General features: G+C 33.1%; 1 protein-coding gene across 3 annotated transcripts; it reads right to left on the reverse strand.

Annotated features, from left to right (window-relative positions):
- Positions 1 to 727: 727 nt before the first annotated feature.
- Positions 728 to 24,459, reverse strand: LOC134692097 (cytochrome P450 2B19-like). Of its 3 annotated transcripts, none has more exons than XM_063552492.1 (9): positions 24,173 to 24,454; positions 15,402 to 15,799; positions 14,632 to 14,857; positions 10,885 to 11,011; positions 9,174 to 9,324; positions 8,372 to 8,508; positions 7,658 to 7,754; positions 6,262 to 6,468; positions 728 to 983 (listed from the first exon to the last, which is right to left on the reverse strand). In XM_063552492.1, the coding sequence occupies exons 2-9, from the start codon at positions 15,757 to 15,759 to the stop codon at positions 802 to 804; spliced, it is 1,485 nt and encodes a 494-aa protein (XP_063408562.1). In that variant the 5' UTR covers positions 15,760 to 15,799; positions 24,173 to 24,454; the 3' UTR covers positions 728 to 801. The 3 variants fall into 3 exon arrangements, with proteins under 3 accessions (XP_063408562.1, XP_063408563.1, XP_063408564.1); XM_063552493.1 differs by lacking the exon at positions 24,173 to 24,454 and adding an exon at positions 17,256 to 17,727; XM_063552494.1 differs by lacking the exon at positions 728 to 983 and having other exon boundaries at positions 6,328 to 6,468; positions 7,662 to 7,754; positions 24,173 to 24,459.
- Between the last annotated feature and the right edge of the window lie 1,553 nt (positions 24,460 to 26,012).

Raw genomic sequence — 26,012 nt, forward strand, 5'->3', positions numbered from 1 at the left:
ACTTACTCTATGTGTAAATATGTTCATAGTAATATGATCTGGCATTCTGTTAATTAATCTATGCAAGTTTCTTGTTATAACCTCCCATTGTGCATGGTTAATCACAATCCACTCCATGACATCCGGTTAAAATGTAGGTGTGTATTTACCTACATTTAGAAATGTCGACAATCTCTGGTCCCAATCGCTTTAATCAATGAAAATTGTTTGCAACCCTAAATGACGGCGATATATTCAACAGTACGACTTACAAGTAAATCAAATGTTTTATATACATCATATGAAATGCTACCGAAAGCTTTACAGTTAGCCATTACCTCACCAAAAGCTCAGTCTTTTGCAGTAATACTAAAGTAAAGAAGTTCATTTAAAACAAGGTCCAGATAAGTATATTCATATCACCACATACATTTAGGACTTTTTACTTGCCAGTTAATCGTATTTATTTAGAAAAATTGAGGATCAATTCAGAATGTTCCATGAAAACACTATACAAAGTTGTTTCGGGTTAAAACTAAAGTAACAAACAAACCAACCCCCGAGAAAATTCAAAACAAACAGTTCCTTATCAAATGCCAAAATCAAAAGCTAAAACACATCAAACGAATGAAAAACGACATACTCCTGACTTGGTACAGGCATTTCCTAATGAAGAAAATGATGAAAGATATGAATAACATATCCTTTATTGTTTCAAGTTTTGTCATAATAAATTTGAATACAAGTACTATTTTTCTAATTTATGAACAAACTATGCAATACAAAAATGATTACAAATATTTTCATACTAGTTTCTTAGTATCAGATTGGCTCAAAGTACATCTTAAATAGTTTTGGTTGGCGCGTTATCCCAGTCTGTTCTCCTTCTAGTGAAAGTTCCTCATCTGTGTTTACTTTTACAAAGTTAAACCGCTGAATCAATGACGTAAAGAACAAAAACACTTCGTTTGTTGCCAGCTGTTGTCCGATACATGATCGGGGCCCTGCAGAAGTGAAAAATATTATAAACATACATTTGACACAACGTTGACTGTTGTACTTCTAAATTTTGAAAAATTTACCTGTGATGTCTTTTGTTGTGCTCAAACATTGTTGTAAAGAAATTGCATCCTATGCGACTGTCATACAAGTGAGAGGTTTAGTTAGCTGATACACCAGAATTAAACCCATGTTCTACATAAGAAATGCCTGTACCAAGTCATGATAGTTATCAAAGGTACCAGGATTATGATTTAGTACGCCAGACGCGCGTTTGGTCTACATAAGACTCACCAGTGACGCTCATATCAAAATATTTGTAAAGCCAAACAAGTACAAAGTTGAAGAGCATTGAGGATCCAAAATTCCAAAAAGTTGTGCCAAAAACGGCTACGGTAATCTATGCCTGGAATAAGAAAGTCCTGAGTTTTTCGAAAAATTCAAAATTTTGTATACAGGAAATTTATAGAAAAAAATTACCACATTATTGATATTCATGTCAACACCGAAGTGTTGACTACTGGGATGGTGATACCCTCGGGGACGAAACGTTCACCAGCAGTGGCATCGACCCAGTGGTGTAAATAGTTATCGAAGGTACCAGGATTATAATTTAGTACGCCAGACGCGCGTTTTGTCTACATAAGACTCATCAGTGACGCTCATATCAAAATATTTGTAAAGCCAAACAAGTACAAAGTTGAAGAGCATTGAGGATCCAAAATTTCAAAAAGTTGTGACAAAAACGGCTAAGGTAATCTATGCCTGGGATAAGAAAATCCTTAGTTTTTCGAAAAATACAAAGTTTTGAAAACAGGAAATTTATAGAAAAAAATGACCACATTATTGATATTCATTTTTCGTATGTTATTGATATGTAAGGGCTTTTGTTTTTACCAATCGATATATGAATTTCAGTTTTAAATTTTTCGTTGAGATCGGTATTTTACTGGTTTACTTCTCTGTTTTATTGAACGTACCAAAGGCTTATGGATGCTCACTAGAATGTGACTCAAAAATGATGTTCTGATTCGTAGTTCTTGAAAAAAAAATGTAATGTTTATTTCGTGAATAGTTATTACGTGTAAGAATATGTATTTATTCGATCAACAGGATGTTGGTACGTTAGAAATAGTGAATATTATAAATCCTTGTAACAAATCTTAGGAGACTCGGATTTGTTGAAATGGCCCTTATCACTGTGTCTTAACCACACCGGCAAAATTTGTTCGGACTCGATGGTATCTAACATCCGGCACAATGACGGAACATTAATAGACAGAAGAAAGCTAGGTTTCTCCTTATTTTCTTATTTTTTAATGATATCGAAGAATATATATACATATACAACTATTTTCTATTGTTATATGCAATATTTTCTTCAACCGTTCTATATTAACGAAGAAATAAGTAAAAATGCATGTCAAAATGACGAATTGAGTGAACCTTGCCTCGAAATTGTTTAATTTCTCGTTAAATTGTTCACATTGTACGGAAAGAAAGGTACGGGAAAATACATACTGACACGGAGATTGCAAAACAAGTCAGTATGAGCATCTCAATTCATGTATTTCTGTGTATGGAACGAAAGAAATGGGTCATGTCAAATAATAATACACCGGTTTCGTTATTGTTGTTTACACACAATCACCCGGTTTCGTCTATATATATCACCCGGTTTTTTTTTGTTTTTTTTTAACCAACAATTCATGAAAAGCAACGTTAACACGGATCTGAACATTGTCTTTCGAAAGAATCTAAATATACATTTATTATAAAGTAAACTTGGCGTGTTTACATTTATTTACATAGGTAATTATAGTACTACACATTTTCCTAATGAAAGACATATCCGTTATTTCACTGATCTTCAAACTAATGTTAAACGTAATATAAATACTCAATAGCAAACACTGATATCTAATTGTTTTTTTAACCTTAACATTATGATATTTTTTTATATAGGTTTTGAGATACATCGCAATATGTGACCCCCCCCCTTTTTTTTTTAACAAAAAAAACCCTAAATAACGCTTAATAAACAAAATTTGAAAAATCACCAAAAAGTATGCAGAACTTAAGATTTATAAGAATTGTTTAAAGTTTGATGTAATAATGATAAATTGTTTTGAGATATGGCGCGACATGTTAAAAAAAAACACACACTCCTGTTTTACTTACAAAAGATTTCATTTGATTTTCACTAAAAGGTTTACAGATCGTTTGACCATTTCAAGAAATAACTTTATTAAGTTTCATGAAAACTAGATAAGCTGTTCTCAAGTTACGGTGCGACATGTTTACGCTGAACGGAAGGATAGACGGATAGATAGACGGACAGACGGACAGAATGACTGATAGATGGAGGAACGGACGGATGGAAGGAAGGACAGACGAACGGATGGATGAATACAATAATACGTCCTGTCAAATTTTGACGGGCGTGTAAAAACGGAATGAAATGAAAAAAAAACTCTTAATTAAAGGTCAAAAGTTTTATAAGAATATCGGCCAAGTCGATTTATTTGTATATCTTCTTGACTTCCTAAGTCATTTTTGCTATATGACATTTATATATATGTTTAAAAATAATAGATAGAAATTGATAAAAAGAACTTCAAATTCGTCATTTAAGGGCAATGCAATTACTCCATTAAGAACTAATGTGGTAATTTTATAGTAAATAGACAAATGGTAGAGCTCAAGATTTTGAAGATAATCATCTGGCCCTTTCGAATTGTCTATGTCTACGGCTGTTTTTAAATAATTGACATCATGCACTTGCATGCCCCCTTTTGTTTATTTCTTAGCCATGAAGGCCATATTGGTTGACAAGCGGGGTCACGGTAAACTTTTTATAACTAGACACCCTAATTATGATTAAAAAAGACATGATTTTAAATAAGGTTTGTTAAATGCAGCCTGGTAATTTTAGATGTGAACATTTATGTAAAACATTGTATTGAAAGATAATGAACGACGGTCGACCGGTGCCAAGTGATGAAAAAAATATACTTTTCCTGTTGGGTCAAGTGAGTTAAAAACAATCAAGAATTCCAAACAAAATTACACCGTTTCTTGAATATAAAATAAAATGTCTAACAACTGAAAATTTCAAATTTCATGGACCGGATCGGACATAGCAAACAACTTCACTGGCGTTTTTTTTTCAATAAAAAAAATAAGACATATTATTTATATTTAAGTGTACGCACTGACATGTCACAAATGCTTAAATGGTCGCAATTCAATTTATGGTGAAGGTCTGTGGCAGAAGGAAAAATAATATAGAAATGAGGTCAATGGCAAGGGCAGTGAACATATGGCAAATAGGGGAAAAAACTCGTTAGATCTCTGTTCCATACTTGTATATGTTACAGTCAAATCTTCTAACTTTTGACAAATGCAGCTTTATAAAAATACATGTAGTTCAAAACGCTATGTATTCGAATCACTTAGTGTCGCTTGTTTAAAAATATCAATGAGAATGTTTATAATAAACATAATCAGACTCACATAATCCGATTTTTTTTGCGGGTGTCCCTGTTTTCTTATTTCTTACAATATTTTAATTCGATATACACTTTATAATATAAGTGGCGAATCTAGAAGACGTACGGATTTTTTAAGACCGTAAAGTTTAACATGTTTAACTCTAATTTCAAGTTTAAACATATTTTCCATAATTCATATAGAAAACGCATATTTGAGAGCTTTACCCTCAATTTGCGTTATAACCTTCACTTATATGTATTTTGCTGTTAAAAAATTTTGAATGCAAAGTAAAATTAAAATTATTTGTGTTCTATTAGAGTAGGAATTCTAGTGTTTGCTTATTATTTATTTGAATCTGAGACTAATCATATAAATAATAAGCCTTTATGCTGTGAAAGACCTTGTTTTCGATTTTGACGTGCATTTTTACTTATTTCTCCGTTAATATAGAACGGCTGTAGAAAATATTGCATATCACAATAGAAAGTAGTTGTATATGTATATATATTCTTCGATATCATATAAAAAAAAAAGAAAATAAGGAGAAACCTAGCTTTCTTCTGTCTATTAGTGTTCCGTCATTGTGCCGGATGTCAGACACCATCGAGTCCGAACAAATTTTGCCGGTGTGGTTTAGACACAGTGATTATGTTTATAAGTTATCTACTAGTATTTTCCTCGAAATTCGGTATTTTTGTTATTTTATTTTTACAAATGTAGTTCGTATACGGCAATCAATAGAAGTAAAAACGCGTCAAATAATAAGCTCACAAAAAGCTTTGTATGTACCTATACCTAAGGAAACTATGAGTTGACGTGTAGTTCTGTGAGAGCAAAATGAGATCATTATTGAATGAGACGCACGTATACACATATCCAGTAAATCTCCCTACTTCAAAGAGGGGTATAATACTATAACAAACATCCTTGCTAATAAGATGAAATGTGGTGCACAATGGGTACTTTTGTTTAGGATATTTACTGAAATTAATCAAAATTTTTAAAGAAAATAAAACGTTCATATAAGATTATCAACTAATATAATCATCACGACTCTAATTTCTGTAGTTGAACCAACATATACGAAGACATTCCTGTTGATTACTTCCCATTTAGTTTTCAAATGGAACCCCAAATAGTGATTTAGAAATGTATATTAACTGTAAAAGCGCTAAACTAATCGTGTATTTGAACTACGGTAACCCATCTTATTTTCGCGGATACTTAATTTCCGTTTAGTCCTTTCTGACCTATTCCGCGATTTTTTAATTTACTTTATGTAAGGTTTGATCCAAGTGACATATTTGCGGCAATTTGTTTCGCTTATTTAATTCTACTCGCAAAAGTCGCGAAAATAGGACGCTTGTGAAAATTAGTTAGTTTACAGTATAACATTGGCATCTTCAATTTCTATTTTTCCCCATTTTTATTCTCCTAAAATACGAAGAAGCTATACTGATTTGCTTATATGTGCAAGTAATGCTCATAAAAAGAAAAACGTTGAAATATAAAATTGAAGCGATAAGAACTTTAGAACTATTTTGATGTGGAAATGATGATTAAAGTAGTTGAATAAAACCTGAAAGATTATCATCTATCTAACAATGCTGTGCGATACTCAGCTTAAGGGTCAGGCTTTGAAGTCATAAAACTTTACAAAATTTGTGATCGAGACAACACCTCCAGTATTTTGATTGGTTGATTTCATATGTGTTATGGCTGTGAGACGAAGTATTCATACCGTTTTCCATATTATAAAACGAATGACACATAAAAAATATATCTTACCCATAGAAAATGGACAAAAAGCATCTGGTTTTATTAGTTGTCCATTTTTCCCAAGAAATCTTTCGGGTCTAAACTTTTCTGGTTCTGTCCATTGAGTTGTATCATTGAGAACCGACATCAGGTGACAATAGATAATAGTTTGTTTTGGTACCAGTTTACCAGCAATTATCGTGTCTTCTAGTACAGCATGAGGTGTAGCTATGGGAGCTGAAAAATGACAATGTGTAATAAAAAAAATCAATGTATTTCGTTTAAGGAAGAACTGAATACATGAAAGTTGTAAAAAATCCAGAAATGAAAATTGAAACTTTAAGTCAAACGAGCATTAGTTGAGGAACAAAATAAGCTTAAAAAAATTATAGGTTTACCTTATGTGGCTCTTTTTCGAGATATTTAAGTTTTGAAAATGGTGGGAAAAAGGCTGACTCGGACTTTTAACTTATATTTGCAATGGTATAATACGAGAAAAAAAATCTTAAATCAGCTTATATTTCGGTAAACGACCTTTTATGAGCTATTGCAGTCTCTTATGAAAAGAAAAGTGGCTGTACTTGGGCAAAATAGTTCACCCTGTATCGTTGGAAAAAAGCAAAACCTCACGAAAGAACATCTTATAGAAAACATATAAGAATCGTAGGACATTTGAACCTATAAAGGCCCTTACGTTTAAACGTTTAGAACATTTTGATTCTCCTTTTTTAAATTTATGATTTAGATACGAAAAGATGGGACTTGCGTACATGTAAAGCTGTCAGCGACAATGTGTGCATTAACCAAATAAGGTTGAAGTAAGCATTTGTTATTCGTTGTTTTGTGTTTGAATTTGTCCATCTTTTTTTGGTTGAGTCATTTGCAAACGAAAAAAAATGATGAGTGATGGTTAACGTCCAATGGCTAGTTGGATAAGTGTATAAAGGACGTAAACATGTTAATGGGTGATATAAATAAAAACCATTCTTTCTCCTAGACAGACACTGTGGGATGGATAGTTAACCTGTAGGTCCCAAGGTAATAGCACGCATGAAGACATGTAACTCTATCAGAACACATTACACAATATTCGTTCAATAGCAAATCATTGATCATAATCTCTAGCCCAGTAGTCAGCACTTTTGTGCTGACATGAATTATCATTGATATGGTTATATTTATAAATTTACTGTTCACAAAATTTTGAATTTTTGAAATACTAAGGCTTTTTTACTTTAGGCATAGATTACCTTAGCTGTATTTGGCAAAACTTTTGGGAATTTGGTCCTCAATGCTCTTCAACTTCGTACTTTATTTGGCCCTTTTAAACTTTTTGGGATTCGAGCGTCACTGATGAATCTTTTGTAGACGAAACGCGCGTCTGGCGTATATACAAAATTTAGTGTATTAGATAGTTAAAACATACCTACAGACGCAGTTCTTTGTATTTCACGTATTGTAGCCATAGTATATGGTAGAGAGGCTCTGTCCTTAGCTGACGGATACCTGCCATCTCCAATAACCTGTAACGTACAAAAATGAAATATACTCTGATCCTATGTAATTTTTAGACGTTTTAATCATGAATTCATTGTGCACGACACAGACTGGAGAGTGGTCTCATTGGTAAGCATATAAAAATAAAAAGGTTTGTTAAAACTGGCAATAAGACAACTATCCATCGGAGACCTCATGACATAGACGTTAACAACTGTTATCCCCGTACAGCCATACCAAAAATTAACTAAAACCCATACCACACAGACATCTATAAAAGGTACCAGAATGACAAGTTTTCAACAATTCAAACCAGGAAACTAACGGCCACATCTTAATTTCATATCGACAGTTTGGGAAGTATGTTAAAACATACCTGTCGCCTTGTATTCTTTCAAATCAATTCAAAATATTCAAAATATAAAAATAAATTATCCAATAAAACATTCAAATTAAAACAATAAAATCACACAATAAAAAAAGTAAAATCACAAAAATACTGCACTCCGAGGAATTCAAGACGGAAAGACCCTACTCAAATGACTAAATCAAAAATAAAACACATCAAACAAATGGATAACAACAGCCACCGACTTGGTACAGGCATTTTCCTATGGTGGATTGAACACACCATACTATGTACCTTCATAACTTCTTCTCGACATTTTTTCTGCACATCTGGGTAATTCAACATGAATAACATACACCATGTTAGAGTTGTAGAGGTTGTATCAGTTCCGGCTTCATAAAGGTCTGCTATTACTTGGAATATGAAGCCCTCTGAAAATTGTAGGTAAAAAAAACTATCAGAATTTTTTAAAGGACTCTTAAAAATATGAAACTGCTAATATTTACCATACCCCCTGTGAGAAATATAGGGTTATAATGTACTTTTGTTCGTTATATTGGCTATATCTTGTGTATTTATTCCTTCTATCTTTTTTTACTAACGATTTAAAGTGTGTGACTTTTCTTTCATATCATGACATTCTTACATATTAAAAAAAAGGAAAGGCAGACAACATAATATAAAGGGGAAATTCCAGACCACAAATTCTTTTAGATATTAAGCCAAGCACAATTGAGGGACAGTTTTGCGTTTGAAATAGAAATTTCAGTTTTTGTTTTTCTTTTATATTATGTCGGTTTGTTTGTATGTTACACCACTGACAGTGCAACTAGTAATATCGTGGAAACCAATTTGTATCGGTGTAGAAATCCAGATTGTCATGAGAGAACCCCAGTCTTTCGGCAGGAAACTGTATATATTTGCCAATTAGAATAGGAGTCAAATACACCTCGTGACGAGACGGTTCGAAAACGAAACATCAGTAATGACAGGCAGTTGATAACTGTAGACGAACTATTTAGACCACTTGTCCACACAGGGCCATCTCAAAAGACATTTTTAAATGCAGAAAAATAATGAATTGAACTATTCGAACCTGAAATTATTGATTCTGGTTTTCTTTCTTGTTCAAGGTAAAGATCTAGAAAATTCCGAATGTTTTCTGGGTCAAATGAATCTCGCTGTTTCTCAATCCTGGTCTTTACAAATGTTCTGATTGCTGCCAAGTGTTCATTAATTTGGGCATGCTGTGTAAACAAAATTGGTTAGATATAAAAATGTCTAAGTAAATACAAATAATCAGTATTGGTTTACTATGATACAGTAGAAACCCAATTTTTATATTTCTACTATTTTTGTACCAAAATAACGACAATTCAACTTTATATATAATATAAGACAATGGTGGTGTTAAAAATTTACACATTTCCAGGCCCATTTTCTTACCATATATATAATTAATTATACAGATAATTGACAAGTCTCAAGGCGAATCGATACCGATACCAATAGCATATGTCCCATAATGCGGGGTTCAAACATTGCCGATTATTACTCCCGTTTGAGATGAGACAGCGATAAGACACGAAAGGTGAAAAAATCGGATTACTATCCTTAATTATCTGGAATGTCCTATCATTGTATGAACGCAGTCGTTTAGGTTCTTAACTGAGTCCTACGGGTCGAAAATGGTCCGGATAGTTGGGCGAAGCACCCCGACAGTTAGGTGCGTCCCGTAACATTTGGGGAACCTCAGCCGATTTTGTCTAGTCGGATTACAAGCGTGACTATGTCGTGACAGATTCTGCTGTATCGGATCAAAATCCTAACAACGTTCTGTATATTCTGGACGGTGTCTGGTGGAACGGGAATGATCTGGAGAAATTTTTCATTGCTGTTTTTCTGCCGATTGATTCCTGATTGCATTCAGATCTTGTCGATTGCGAACCGTTTTTGCCGAAACCGTTTCGGAACAGTCCCGTTAATAATACGAAATTCGTCAATGATACCCACGTCAGAGTCCCGACAGTTACAGAATACAATACGACTGAGACCAGACAAAGCCGTGTGCAATGCGATAGAGCGGACCGTTAAAGGATTGCGTTCCGACAGTACATGATCATCCCGAATATGCCGATTCAACGTCGGTTCACTGTCTGGTCACTGTCTGATCTCTGGCGGATTACATTCGGTAGAATCGGGACGCAGTCGTGACAGACTCGGTCGAATTTTACCATGCGAAAGATACAAATCGGATTAGAATCGGATTGAGAACGGGATTATCGGGACAAGTTCGCTTGGAAACGGTTGAATATCGACGCTTCTTGACCAAAATCTGATTGTTGTCGTGATTAAATATTTTTTTTTTTAAATTTTAATTAAAGTTTTAATTTTTATCCACGATTCACAGGATCTTCATCAGACTTTGGATGATCGGGAATGGTCTTGTCAAGGACGGCAGTAAAAATCGTGAATGTGTGACCCCAGCTTAAAGTTTTAGGTTGTAGTATGACAACCTTGACGGGTTCAAACAGAAAGAATCGGAAGGCAGAAAACAATTGGCACCTTAAATCAGCATGACTTTATCATCAAGTTTAATTTAAGTTTTTATACGTATACAATTTTTACGTATAATTGTCACTCTATCACGTGAAAATTATACGTATACTAACGATCCAAACTTAAAATAAAAGGCGTAGGTACTTTAAGATGTCTAATTCAGCCACAGATCCGGGTGTGCATAGAATTCTATTTAAAAATCAGAACTGTATTAAACTTTCTTTTTGAAACGACATACGGGTACTTACCGAACTCCAAGGCATAATCTTATCCAGTATTGGGAAGAAGTTCTGAGGTGCAATCACTTTCAAGTTTTTGAAAAAGAAATATATGTGTTGTAACATTGATTTGAATTCTTCATCGTCGTAAGTGAATCTGAAAAACAAATCTAGATTTGTTCAAGTTTCCGGCTGATGAAATTGAAAAGAACACTATGTAATTACATGCGTTAGAATGTTTATCTACCATAACAACGAATACACCGCGTAGAACGCCGCATGATAGTAACTGAAAAGGAAAAGAAATCATTTTCCAGCTTTAAAACAAAGTATTTTGAGTCGTTTTTAACTTTTTACGAAATCAAAAGCACATGTCTTAAAAGAAAGAAAAAAACAGGCAAAATGAAGTACCTTCAGTTTGTAATGTCTTATCATAATAAAGTAGATGTGTTTGAACTAAAAATTATCAGATAAAGAACGATTTATATGTAAATCTATTCTATTTTTATTAAAAGTCTCTACCCCTTGAGACGCAAAATCTGACACCCCGAGCGACACTTCATATTTTGATGAAAAACTAGTTTTAAAACCAATTAATTTTAAGTAAGAAGCTGGTATTTGTTTAAAATTCCATGATAGGAATTCAATTATTATAGATGATACTGGAGGAAGTCGTCTAGAGTAGTTTTTTATCCAGAAATTTGCATATGAAGCCTCAAAATCTGCAACACGGAAAACTAGGGAGAGGTGGTTGAGGAAACAAAGCACTGAAAACGACTGCTTATGCTTGCAGGAAATAGATTATGTTTCAGTTCATTCCGTGCAATTCATTTTATGGTACTAAGAATTCTAAAAAAAAATATTTTGATACTTGAACTTACTTTGATAGTTTTTCTCCGCTTCAAAATTGACACCGACGTTACGCACGAATTCGGTCTATGTTTCATTGATAATTTCTTGATGCAACAGTAGGAAAAAAACAAATCATTTCTGCGTATTTTTAAATAGTAACTTGTCTTGATTCAATATTTGAATCGAAATAAAATAAAACCTGATTTTAATAAATTTAATGTTATGTATTATTACATAAATAAGCAATGAATTCGCGTTCATATTGCCATTTTTGCCGTGTAAGACGTAACATGATCATGTTCATGGTATGAAAAAGTTACGATAAATTTCATGTCAGTTCGCAATCTGGCGGCCATTTTCGAAATTCCATTTAAGAATTGAATGCTTCTTTTTGTAAATTTATAGGGGTGTAAAAGCGTTGACCGAAGTACATTTTGTACTAAAAATGTGCGCACGATAAACGCTTTTACAACCATATAAAGTTACAAAAAGAAGCATTCAATACTTATAATTACATTTTTTAGCTATAACCATGAAAACACGAATTTTATATTTTTTGTATTTTATTTACCTGTGCACTTTATTGTGGGACCACGTGTTATCATGAATGAAAAGTTTTATTGAGTGATGCAATTGCTTACGGAATAGCACGTGATGTGACAATCAAAGTAAAGTATTATAATGAAACATACATCTAATGTAATTATAAAGCTGTAAGATTTGAAAATTCGAGTATACGCAAATGAAAGCAAGGACTTCGATATTACAATATTTTCACATTATATATAGAAAGAGTTCGCCGCCTCTACATGGAAATGTAATTTTATTGAATTTTACGAACACTTTTTTATTACTAACACAGCTTCTGTCGTTTTAATTTTTTTCAGTATTTTCCGTGTCTCCCTTAAATGTTACCATATATAGCCATTGTTCAAGATTTTTTCAGTACCATGATAATTTAGGCTATTTTAAATGTGTGACAGACAAATTAACTATGAAAACAAATTTTACTACTGAAATGTAATTTGTTTGAAGATTTGTTCAAGCCTTCAATGTTGAGGAAACGCTAAATTTTTCATCAATTTCCGTCAAGTTGTCCGTGTCTCCCCAAAATGTTACCACGTCCAAATTGAACGTTTTTTTGCACGGAACGTATGAAATGTAACGTAATTTATATATAATTTTATTTTCCATTAACTGAAAGTTTAGCATTTCAAGTGTGTGTCATTATCTATATATCATTTAACATGTTCTGTGTAATAATATATATTTTTAATAATTTCTCTGAAAAGGTCATAAATCACCAAGAAAATTTCATTTTAATCATATTGTTGTAAACTATGTTCTGATCTTAAATGCGTAGCAGTTTTTGATAAATAATAACTTTTCGACTTTGGAACCTAGAAACATGTAAGTGCCTGCTAGAACGAATGTTTGTTGTATACACTAACAGTCATTTCCACGCATCCACAAACATTATAATCTTCTCGAAAGACACATATTTGGAATGTTGATAGTACGGATAAAAAGACCATAAAATTATTCGCTATTTATAGTTCGAAAACTACAGTTAAAGGCGGTTGTCAGCTTGATAACATTTATTCTTTTAAAGTACTAAACAGCTTTGATACTGACTGTTTCCACACGATGTACATACCTAGACTAAGATACTTGTGATGACGGAATCATGAGCATCATAGATGATATATGCATTTTGAAAAAATTGACATGCATGGGCAGTGGCAAATACTTGAAATATATATTTTCAATAAGATTATGAGGAAATAAAGTATTTGTCAAACATATATAATCAGTCCATTCGTCTCAACTCGGCCGATTCCGTACCCTCATCTAACGATAGAAGGAGAGTAGCGGATTCTACCGAGGATTGCCGAATGATAATCAGTCATGTATACAGTCTTTTTTTCTAAATAAGAAGTTAAACATCTTAATGTCAGCTGTATTAAATACTGTGCAAAGCTTTGGCGTTTTGTACAGAAGTCGGGCGAAATAATAAAAAACTACGTCGAGTAACGTTACCATTACTAAACCAAACACTGTGCGTAACGTCACCCCGTGTCAAGCATAGCCGACACCCCGCATGTGGCGTTCTACACGGTGGAATATTGAAACCCATATATTTTAAATAAAATAATATATAGATACATTAGACGTGTTTAACTAATGTGAACAATATGAACATAACAATTGTAATAGAATTCGTCTACAAGAATTGCATTAGGTACAAAATAATGCACATCGTGTATAAATCCATGTCTTTTTGTTGAGAGAGACAAATATGACATATAGCTCGAGACCATGATGTTGTCGGGATTTAATATTTTGCCTATCCTATTTTTACAACGTGTTAGTTCAATTGAATTTATACATGTGTCACAGGGTCTGCTAACCTTTCCAGGGCACATTAGATCATACCCAGTCTTTAGAGGTGTAAGTGTTGATCGGTCATTTAGTTTTCTGTGTTGTGTATGTATACATATTTGTTTTTCGTTCATTTTTTTATACAAATAAGGCCGTTAGTTTTCTCGTTTGAATTGTTTTATGTTGTCATTTCGGGGCTTTTTATAGCTGACAATGCGGCCGGTATGGGCTTTGCTCATTTTTGAAGGCCGTACGGTGACCTATAGTTGTTAATGTCTGTGTCATTTTGGTCTCTTGTGGACAGGTGTCTCGTTGGCAATCATACCACATCTTCTTTTTTATATTTTGTTTGTCATTTGATAGTTTTTGTCAGTTTGTTTTCGACGTGTGAGTTTCATAAGCTGGTTGGTATATTTTGCCTCTATTTAATAGACCCATAATAAACTCGCTCGATATTGAAAATATAGAAATATTTTACGATGGACCTAGCTTGAGTAATTGTGACTGCAAGTTTTAGTATCATTGCCTTACAATAAAAATTACCTTGATCCAAATACTATGCTCGAAATTATATTGGATGTTGCCATGGGAAACACTGTATTGACCTGTATCGGTTCTCCTGAATGTTTGGAAAACTCGTCCACTAGAAACTGAACCTCTTCACTTATGCGTTCATCAATTGTTCTTTTACCAACACCGAAATCTTTAAACGCCACTGATGTAAGTTTACGTCCTTCGGACCAAGGTTGGCCATTACTGAAGAATATTCCTGTTTAAAATTATTTCAAAAATCTAAATCCTTTGAATTTTCATTTATAATTACATTAGCATTTGCCGTAAAATTTTACGACCTAATAGTACAAAGATCCAATCGTCTGATGTGTTGCACATGGACATTGTAATAAAATGCTAAGGTTTTGAATTCTAAAAGTTTTAAAGCTTGTGAAGCTTAACATTTTAAAACATCGGACATTCAGATAAACCAGTCATCATATTATAAATCGTCGTCTTTTGGGGTGGGTAGGGCTAGGGGGTCAAATAAACCTCTGCGACGACAGTTCAGTCAGAATTTTCTGAAGTATTGTACTTATATCGTTTTTTTACAATTATTACAAGTAAAGTTTATTTCCTCAACTTCAAATCTTTCAAAATATTAGAAATTTTTTATTGATTACGCCAACGAATCAGTTTATCATTTGAAAAGCACAAAAAAACATATCAATATGTTTAGATTGAATATATGAAAGTTTATACCATCTACTTTATTAACAGACAGCAATGATTCATTCAAGACATGTACAAAGCCTGCCTACCTGTCTTGGGAAACATCTTTTTAAAAAGATACAACCAGTTTGGTCTAAACTTAGTTTTTTCGCCACTGTTCACTAAAGCTTCTTTAACCATTTCATATCCGAAACAAAATAAGGCAGGTTGAGAACCGAATCGTAAGAATACCATGTCTCCATACTTTTCCCTGAACTCCAGCATTTTCTTTCCAGGATCTTTTGTTCTAGCCACGTGGGGTAAGTTGCCTAATATTGGCCATGGTTTCGGACCAGGAATGTCAACCTGAACTGTGAAGAACTGGTTCCAAACCATGTAGGATATCATCAGCACAATGATGAATATCAATATTGTCGTAAAATCCATTGTCGTAAAAAACGGATTCATTGTTGGTTAGTTAATACTCGTTCTCTCTAACCTTATTTATCTGTGTAAGAAAAAACACTGTAGCGACAATTTTTAGATAATTTTATAGCAGCGTATAGAACCATTAAAATAGCATTATCATAATAGCTCCCCCGCATCAAATGCATACATGTATATATACAATTGTATAATGTTACTTACTTCTAAAACTGTAACGCGTCTATTACAATGTGTTTAAGGACATGCATATCAAAACTGTCAAACTTAGAACACGAAATAAAATACAAAAATCTACTACAAGCTTTCATTTAGACAAATTTCAAACTAATTACTTTTACGTTCAAATTACATTCTCTGAAGAAAAAAATGCATAGTATATAGATACAAGAAGATCTGGTATGAGTGTCAATGAGACAACTCTCCATCCAAGTCCCATTTTGGAAAATTAAACCATTATGGGTCCAAGTACGGCCTTCAACACGGAGCATTGACTCACACTTTAAAATGTTCGTTAATCAAACAACAAAACAACACGATATTAAATTCATGCGTCCAAAAAAGCTTTTCTGGATTAACCTTCATAGAGAACGTGCAATGCCAAATATTGTGAAGCCAAGGATGCATAAGAACTAATTAAAATCAGTTGGAGAGATATACGACCAAACAGGAACTAAAAAATATCCAAAATCTATCTAAGCTCAACTTTACCTGAGAGAGTTGCAGAGGCGCCATCAAATACTCTTATGCCAAAAAGACTCTTTATAAACAGTTTGCTTAGTTTATTTTATAACCTATTCTAACATCGAACTCGGACTTTTTTTAGTGGATAGAGGTTTTGGGTGAGGGTTGGGATCTGACAAGGCAACTCCGCCGCATTTCTGCAGGAGCTTCGGGCCTTTGTTTGTCTTTTTAATATGCTGGGTTTTGTTGGATTGTTGTTTTGGTTTGGGGTTTTTTTTTTTTTGGGGGGGGGGGGGTAATATGGTTCAATTATAAGTGTGACGTCCATTTCGCTGAACTAGTATACATTTTTATTTAGGGACCAGCTGAAGCTGAAGTGTGTTAATTTTTCTCGCTGTGTTGAAGACCCAATAGTTGCCTTGTTTGTTTTCTGCTCTTCGGTCGGGTTGTTGTCTCTGACACATTCCCCATTTTCATTCTCAGTTTTTTTGTCATAAAATTTTGAGACTAGATATAGGAAGATGTGGTATGAGTGCCAATGAGACAGCTCTCCATCCAAATAACTATTTATAAAAGTAAACCATTAATGGTCAAGGTACGGACCACAACACGGAGCCTTGACTCACACCGAACAGCAAGCTATAAAGGGCCCCAAAAATTAGTAATGTGAAACCATTCAAACGGGAAAACCAAAGGTCTAATATATATTATTTGCTTTCTTTCAGTATGTTCTGGGTAAATATGTCTTATTCCTATGGTAGAATAGGTATCCGTACTAATCTCACGGATAGTCACATGAATACTTATCGGATTTAAACTACATGTAGCTAGTTTACCTCCCCCTACGTCCACCTTCTTCCTTTTTGATCTCTCTCTGTTTAAACTGCGATCAGTTGGATGTAGACATGTACAAAAAAGAACGTAAAATAAGCATTGATACTGTAAAGAACTTAGAGTGAACTAAAAATTATTCAGATATTATTGCGATGATTTTATTAGATGCGAATATGCGACTGCGGGACCGTCGCATGCAATGATAAGAACTCGAATTCTGTTACATAATACACATATCTGTATGCCGCTATTTCTGATTTCAAAAAAAATATGCTCGCATTTTTGTCTTTTCGTCAATATTGTACGCTATAATTTGTAAACTACAGTCATAAAACAATTATTGTCATGCACTACCAAAGAATGTTATTGAAGCACAAAGCACAAAAAAACTTAACTTCCTCCGAGCCTTCCTCCTTTTAATTCAAAACGTCTTGCATACGGAGTAAAAAAAAATTTGGTAACAAAACTTTATATTTTATATTGAAAAGAATAATAGTTATCAGAGGTAACAGGATTATAATTTAGTACGCCAGACGCGCGTTTCTTCTACATAAGACTCATCAGTGACGCTCATATCAAAAAAGTTATAAACTACTCTAACAATAAAAACAAATAGATTTTTATAGCAAGGAAAGTAAATGACCAAGTATAATTTATACTTTAATCTGATCGTGAATAATTTACACAACTTCGGAAATTTTAATTCAAAGTTCTTTTAATTTAGATTTGTGTCGCTAAACTTTTTACTCGGTATAAATTAATATTATAACAAAACGGATCACAATGGTAAATAGCTATGAATTTACTAACATGACACCTTCAGCTTTCATTCTATTTTCAAATTGATGAATTTTATCTAAACAAACTTAAAATCGAGAAAATTAATATACATAAAAGACACACGTGATTAAAGATATTGTATAGTACTTTTTTTGCTGATCCGGTGAAATCATTGACCTGAACAAATTCGTTTGACTCCATAAGTCAGGTATAAATTTATATCTTTATCGGGGATAATTTGAGATTTGTAACCTTGGACCTGGGTAAAAATCACTCTCTGTACAACTACGTATATGTTAGCAGAAACTGACTCAGGGAGGAAAACTCCGTACAGTGTTCGTTTCCTTTCCGGGACTATTTCCCTTTACTCAATCAATTAGTGCAGAGGGTAGTTGCAGATCGGAGTTGACACTGCCGAGGAGATTGTCAGGGACGGTAATAGTGAATCTTGGAAGATCTGAATGACGAAGGGGAATGTTCTCGCTGAGTTGAAGACCCGTACGTGGCTTTTCGGTTTGTGTTCTGCCCTTAAAAGTTTGGTCGTTTTTTTGGTCTCTAAGGCCGTGTTCACCTGAAACTCTCGAGTTAACTTTACTTACTCGGGTTTCAACAATACAATTTTACTTGAACCACTAGAGTTAACTCCGCGTACCCTGGTTCCAACCCTCACCGAGCCAGGGTTAAACTCGAGAAACTCTTGAATGACGTCAAACCAATGAGAATATGTTATTTTTTATGCTTGGTCAGGGCCTTATCCTAGAGTTACTTAGAGTTGTTCCGAATATCAACTCTGGTGCGTTCACGTGATAATCTAATTTAACTCTGAAGTCGATTGTAGAGTTTCAAGTGAACTCGGCCTTTGACACCTTCCCTATTTCCATTCTCAATTTTATTCAAACATGTTTTTAGCATGCATGGTAACAGATGCTTACAGTACGAGTGTAGTGCAAACAGTTAGATAACTAAAATATAACAAAAAATGTAATTGGAATTAAACATATTGACTAATATTTAATCATAAATAGTAAAAAACGAATAATATCACATTTTGCAATTGAAAATTTAAGTATTAATTGTCAACTTAAATCATATTATTACCGCTTACATTTGTCTCACTTAGATTTTAACAACCAACCATGCATTACACCGATTCAATGATATACATGTATCTCCTGAACTGAATAAATGAAAATGAAAAAGTATTAATTCAACCTTTCTGCACCTAATTCAGTGTGAGTGCTGATGTTCGTCATGGAAGACACTTTCAACTCACGTAAAGGTCAATACTAAATTTACTTATGACTATAAGTCACACTCCGTGAAGTTTTTATATAAGAAGTAAAACAAGTTTTTCACAAAGAAAATATACATACACATTAACACAAAATAGTGAAAAGATCACAGGAACAAGTTTTAGAGAAAAAAATCATTCCTATTTACTTCTAATGTAGATAAAAGTTTGAGAAAAACACCACCATTCAAAGATTTTATTTTTTTTAATTTTATACAAATTTTTTTCTGATTTTCAACAATTTTGTTTAAATATCTAAACCATTCGGGGATTAAATGTGTGATCTACCGCATTCAAGGAGAGCACACTACATTCAGACCACCTAGAGAAGCTATGAGATGTTATAAGCATTTGAAATAAGATTTTCATAATTATCTTCTATTTTTACTGGATGACCCATAGCATCTTTGTTGATATGTTATTCCCAGAAGTGTTTTTTTTTTACGGTGTGCACACATAACCACATCGCAGAAAATGAAGAAACTAAAATGAGATTAAAAGTATTAATTGTCAACAACAATTATATGAATTTTTAAATATAGAGTTCGTGTCCATCTTTATTTTTGAAAACTAAATTTACAAATAAAAATATTCTTTTCAATCTTAATGCAAACTGTCATCTTTTCTTTGTCCGAATTTCCTTAATTTGACGCTACCGGAGAAATGATATTGTTTAAACAAAAAATATATTCAATGTCGGCCAAGTTCAAGTAGTGTTATCTCCCGTACAACAGAAAAAATATTATTCTTTACTATAAACAAATATTTTAAATTTGAGGTAACACAATATGTAAATATGGAGATAGACAACTACTAGTTTCCAACATAGTTTAAATAAAGTGGATGCTAGCAACTATAGGCAATAGTACGACCTTCAACGATGAGAAAAATCCATGATTAATTTGTGAAAGTGAATGCCAAATTCAAACACATATGCATGCATGTAGCGGGACTAATTCTCCCATGATTGTACACTTTTATTACTTGTAAAGGCTTTGTTATAATGGCTTCTTTAGGATTGAAGAAACGAATATGACTGGGTACGTTTAGGAGACAACAACCCAATAGAAAAAAATATATATCTAGAAGGTAAACATGATAGTGTTTGACACTTGAGATATATTTCTAATGAGTAATAAGCTTAACTCAATTCAACAAGAGACTCAAATTTGAGAGTGTGAATAAATTCCTCGGTCTTAAATTCCTTGAATGCATTTAGTGACAATTCGCTATCTTAAAAAATGAACGATTTTTTAAACATCTTGCAAAACTTCCCACAAATAAAATACCAAGCACAATTTGTTTGCTCTGACAGACACTTGAGGTTGGTTTTTTTTGCGTTTTTTTCTTTTTTTTTTTTTTTTTTCATTGAAATTTTATCCCGTTTTATACATAATTATGTAAAGGAAAAAGAATAAGGACCTGCAAAGCTAGTGAGAAATATGTGGGATGGGTTTTTTTTCAATTATGTCGCGATAAAAAAAAATATTAAGTAAAGTCGCGAAGATGTTCGGGTTGAACAGGTTTCATTGTACATATAAAAAAAAGATGTTGTACATGTATGATTGACAATAAGACAATTCCCCACAAGAGACCAAATGACACAGAAATTAAACTATTACATGTTAGATGTCTAGAAAAATCAAAACTGAACAAATAGGAAATATTCCCCAAATGAGTAACAACCTCCCAAATAAGGAAAACAGATTAAAAATAATTCCCAAAATGAGTAACTACCTTCCAAATAAGGAATACAGATGGAGAATAATTCCAAAAATGTGAATTTATTTGGTAATTGAAATGTCAAATAATATATAAAAAAAAGAAGATGGGATATGATTTCCAATGAGACAACTCTTCACAAGAAACCAAATCAGGCAAATGACACTAAAATTAAGAACTATATAGGTCACCGTACGGCCTTCAACATTAAGCAAAGCCCATAATACATAGTCAGCTACATATTGCCCTGAAATATCAAACGCAAAGCAATTCTAACAAGAAAACTAACGGCCAAAATATTGCACAGAAAATGAACGAAAAACAAAAAAAAGTGACCCGCCATGACATTTGCAGGCTTATGGAGGTAGAACGTCATTGTTGATTTTTTTTATCTACATAATAATTTTATTCATCAAATATTGCTTGTCATTGTTAGAAAATTATAAACATGATAAATATCGAGATTCAATGAAAACGTATTTGTGAAGAAAAGATAAACACATTCCTTGGCTTCTTTTTTGCGGACGCCGAACTATACATCATATATACGTTTTGAAGTTTGACTTTATCGTTTTAAGTGAAAAATATTTGAATCTACATTTTAAATTAATATACAAAAAATCAAATTTCTGCTCTATAGATTTCCTTTCATAAATGAAGTCTGAAATATATCCATGATAAATGCACCGCATCGAATGCTTATAAGAGAACACCTACTTATAAACTGTTACGCGTCGCATACTATGTTTAGAGACATGCATAATAAATCTAAATTAAAAAAGGAATTCTTAAAGCTTAGTTGGACAACTTTTAAACTAACTTCATCTCAACAAGTTTAAATAACATGTTTTAAATTGAGCTACAAACAAAACAATAATGCTCTAAAGATTTTCTTTCATAAATGATCATAAATGAAGTCTGAAAAATATCCATAATAAATGCACCGTATCAAATACATATATGAGAACATCTACTTATAAACTGTTACGCGTCGCATACTATGTTTAGAGACATGCATAATAAATCTAAATTAAAAGGGGGAATTCTTAAAGCTTTCTTTGACAAATTTCAAATTAACTTCATTTCAACAAGTTTAAATTACATGTTCTAAAATAGAGCTAAGAATTGTTTGTATTGTAGTAAATTTATTTTTTTGAAATTTTATTCAAATACGCTATTGAACACCACTAAGAGCCAATAAATACAATAATTGTGTATTTTATATATATGTGCCTTCAACAAATAAAATAGATTTCGAAAAAGAGTAGGCTTATGCCGCTACAAGGCAGCACTCGCACCCGCAAAGTGGAAAGGGATTAATATAAGTTGCAAAACTTGTTTCCCAATCCACTATAAATAAATATGTTTAAACTAAACTAAACAAATAAAAGTCGTCATAGAACAGTCTCATTTTCATACCGTTATTCGAAATGACTCGTTTCATTGCTATTACAACAAATATGTCATACATGTATCATCGTGTAATGTGTTTTCGTACTAATAACAATTTTCACTGCTTACGGTTTTTACTGTTGAGTTTTTATTTAGGTGTTTACTCAAATTTAAAAAGCATGTCCTGTAGATTGATTTTAGGTATCTAGTTTTTTTGTCAATGATTTCTACGATTTTTTACTGTATCCGATTACTTTGCGATTTTTGTATGTCAAAAAAACGGCGTCATATGTTTTCGTATGAAATAAAAACTGGATCAGTACACGGACAGGAAATGACTACAAAATCCGGAAATATTTTTTTTCTAAAGTCGTGGTTCAGGTGATCGGTTGAATCATAAAAAAAGTTATTAAATACTTTTCAGTACTAAAAATTACTAGTAAATAGTGTAAGGTTGGTGTTTCGTGTGATGAAATTTTTAGATTTTGATTAATTTCAGATTGGCACCTGGTTTGTACAAAATACATTATTTTTTCTAAAATAAAATGCAGTTTTCAAAATTTATGATTAAATATAAAAAGTTAAGACTGTTTTCATCTTCATGTATCAAGGATGTATAAAAAAAATTGTCAATGAAATTTTGAATAGTTAGATTTTGAGCAACCATTTTATATAAGAACCCTGCTAATTTTAACTCGATGGTTTGTAATTAAAACGGCCAAAAAAACACATGACAGTCATATGTCTTGAAGATCCGGTGTCTGACTTGCAAAAAACATATCTGGACTTTATTTTAACCCTTCAGAATTTTTTTCCACAACTATTCTAGTGATGCGTATTTTTGACATTAAATAAAAATGGCTAAATAGGTCAGTTTTATTTAATTTGTTCTAACGTCTTTAAAAAGCGACGTTGAATATGTTTTAAATATATCAAGTTGTAGTGGTGTTGTTGTTCTAAATATAGAAACAGAAAAACATGCCACAATGTACGCGTATGCAGTCGAAACCGACGAAACGTGGTTGATACGAAAACATATGACATACGAAAACATATGACACGACGATAATAACATGACAGAGAGTTTGTTTTGTTTCTGAATATTCTACATACATATACAAAAAAGCAATTTTTAGACAATTTTCCCTCCTAAGCCTGGAAGTGGCTAGTCACATATAATTTACGGCGTTTTTATTACAATGACGTTCTACCTCCATAAGCCTGGATATGTCGTGGCTGGTCACAAATTTGTAACACAGCAACACACGGCAACCACTGAATTATAGGATTTATAAAATTATAAGCATTTTTTAACAAGTGAAAAGTCCTTTGAAAACTGAAATGGTTAGAAGTTAAAATGTATGCGGTGTAAGTAATTTATCTGCAAATGCTTGAGCTGTAAGTAATTTATCTGCAAATGCTTGAGCTGTAAGAAATTTATCTGCAAATGCTTGAGCTGTAAGTAATTTACCTGCAAATGCTTGAGCTGTAAGTAATTTATCTGCAAATGCTTGAGCTGTAAGTACTTTATCTGCAAATGCTTGACCTGTAAGTAATTTATCTGCAAATGCTTGAGCTGTAAGTAATTTATCTGCAAATGCTTGAGCTGTAAGTACTTTATCTGCAAATGCTTGAGCTGTAAGTAATTTATCTGCAAATGCTTGAGCTGTAAGTAATTTATCTGCAAATGCTTGAGCTGTAAGTAATTTATCTGCAAATGCTATTCCGACCTACCTGTTTTATAACAGTATGCACGTCGTTTATGTATTTATTACACAAAAATGTTTTGACACATATTATGTAACAACCGAGAGTTCCTGTTTCTTAATATAGTCAATCTCCGGCGCAGAGTTCATATCCGTTCCATACATGCTTTGCAATACTGCACTTAAAATATGACCTCTGCCACACATTGTCCGACAAGCCCGACAAGCATTCGGTATTCTCTGCAAAGTCCCTTGCGTGATACACAATTTAGCGAGGATTGTCGAAAAAAATATTTGCGGAAGGTTAGAAGTAATGAGGTAAAGTGGCGATGGCGGAAATTATGAGAATCATCTCATCGCTTCATCTCCTTCGACTAGGATTGTCGCCAAATTGAAGTTTAAAAATTACTTTGACGAAACGTGCATCTGACGCAAACACAAAATTTTAATCCTGGTAACTATGAGGAGTATATTTGAAGCGAAAAAAGAAGAAATTCTATGAATTTTGCCGACAGGCTACATGTAGGCTACGGCAATCTTGAGTCTTTCAAGTATTTTATCACTCGGTTAGCACTTTTGATCCTGGTCTAGGATGATAGTTGTCCATTCAGTATAGCTCTATGTACTCCACATGGGTTTGTTACAATTTGCCGGGTTCATGCATAAGAAACCCCCAAAAATCACACTTCAGTTTACATATCATAGTGCCGTGATAGACATATTTTAAAATAGAAGCATAGGCGGATCCAGGGGCCCTCCCTTTTCTTGAGAAAAAAAAAATGGTTGATTTTATAGGGATTCGCTGAAGCATGGCTGGAGTGGGCTCCCTTTGGTCAGTCAGATAACTCCCCCCCCCCCCCCCCCCTTTTTGAAAAGTTCTGGATACGCCACTGAGGAGACAAATTAAGTGGAAACAAAGTACATGTAAGTGAAAGTCTTATATGTGTTTCAAATCATTGTATTAAATTGATACAATGATTTGAAACACAGTTGCTATGGGGGTTCTACCCTTGTATTTTTTCGGTTTTTGTATAGATAAAAAGTAAACCCAGCAAATTGTAACAAAACCCCTCCCTGTGTTCCAAAGTTTTTGCAAATAGAAAAAAAATAGAAATGAAGAAAATCTAAGGTTGGGATTTCTGGAATAAAGTGCTAGGTATTACTAAACATTGCTAAAAGGCCACACTTAAAAATTTGTTGGTTTGCCCGAACCCTACATTCAATGGCTGAGACAGTGGGTAGGTAGACATTTCCTTTTTTCAACAAAAAAGAAATTGAAGTATCAGCTGTTTATTAGTCTTCCTGCCTATCTGATTAAAAAAAGAAACTTCTTCAAATCAGGACAATAAAAAGATTTTTATTAGGCAGCTATTTTCTGGGTAGGTAGGCTAAGGGTTAGGGCAAGCAAACATATTCCTTTTTATGGTCCAATGCATCCTTACCATTAGGAATCAATTAAACTTCCATTAAAAAAGGTACATGGCAAATATTAACAAACCTCTGTGATACCTGTATATTAAACAGCACAACCCTTTGTCAGAGGGAAAGCCTCTCATAGCTTGGTGGGGTTGTACCTTACCTTATAAAAATTCCTGCTACCAAATGAGAAAAATATATTGCTTTGCTTCCATGAAGCCTATTCTTGTGCAAGCATTCTACAGTACATAGACACCTATAGGAAATAATTCTTTCAAATTCTGAATCTTGCAGTATAACACTAGACAATGGTTTTATTACTCTACTTTTATTCTTGCATTATACCCCTTCTCTAATGTATCATATAATCTTGACTTTTACTGCACATTAACCAATGTCTATTATTTAATATACATGATTGGGGACTGGGTTTTAAGCTAGCAGATACCTTG

The sequence above is a fragment of the Mytilus trossulus genome, chromosome 12 (genome assembly GCF_036588685.1).
Source record: "Mytilus trossulus isolate FHL-02 chromosome 12, PNRI_Mtr1.1.1.hap1, whole genome shotgun sequence".
NCBI classification, from domain to species: domain Eukaryota; kingdom Metazoa; phylum Mollusca; class Bivalvia; order Mytilida; family Mytilidae; genus Mytilus; species Mytilus trossulus.

What these genes read in the sequence shown, in the direction of transcription:
- LOC134692097 (XM_063552492.1), bottom strand. Translation starts at nt 15,759, where the DNA reads ATGAATCCGTTTTTTACGACAATGGATTTTACGACAATATTGATATTC. An exon ending in AGATTATGCCTTGGAGTTCG is followed by an intron (nt 9,325 to 10,884) that starts GTAAGTACCCGT and finishes TTGTTTACACAG; the next exon opens with CATGCCCAAATTAATGAACA. An exon ending in ACAAAGAACTGCGTCTGTAG is followed by an intron (nt 6,469 to 7,657) that starts GTATGTTTTAAC and finishes GTCATTTTTCAG; the next exon opens with CTCCCATAGCTACACCTCAT.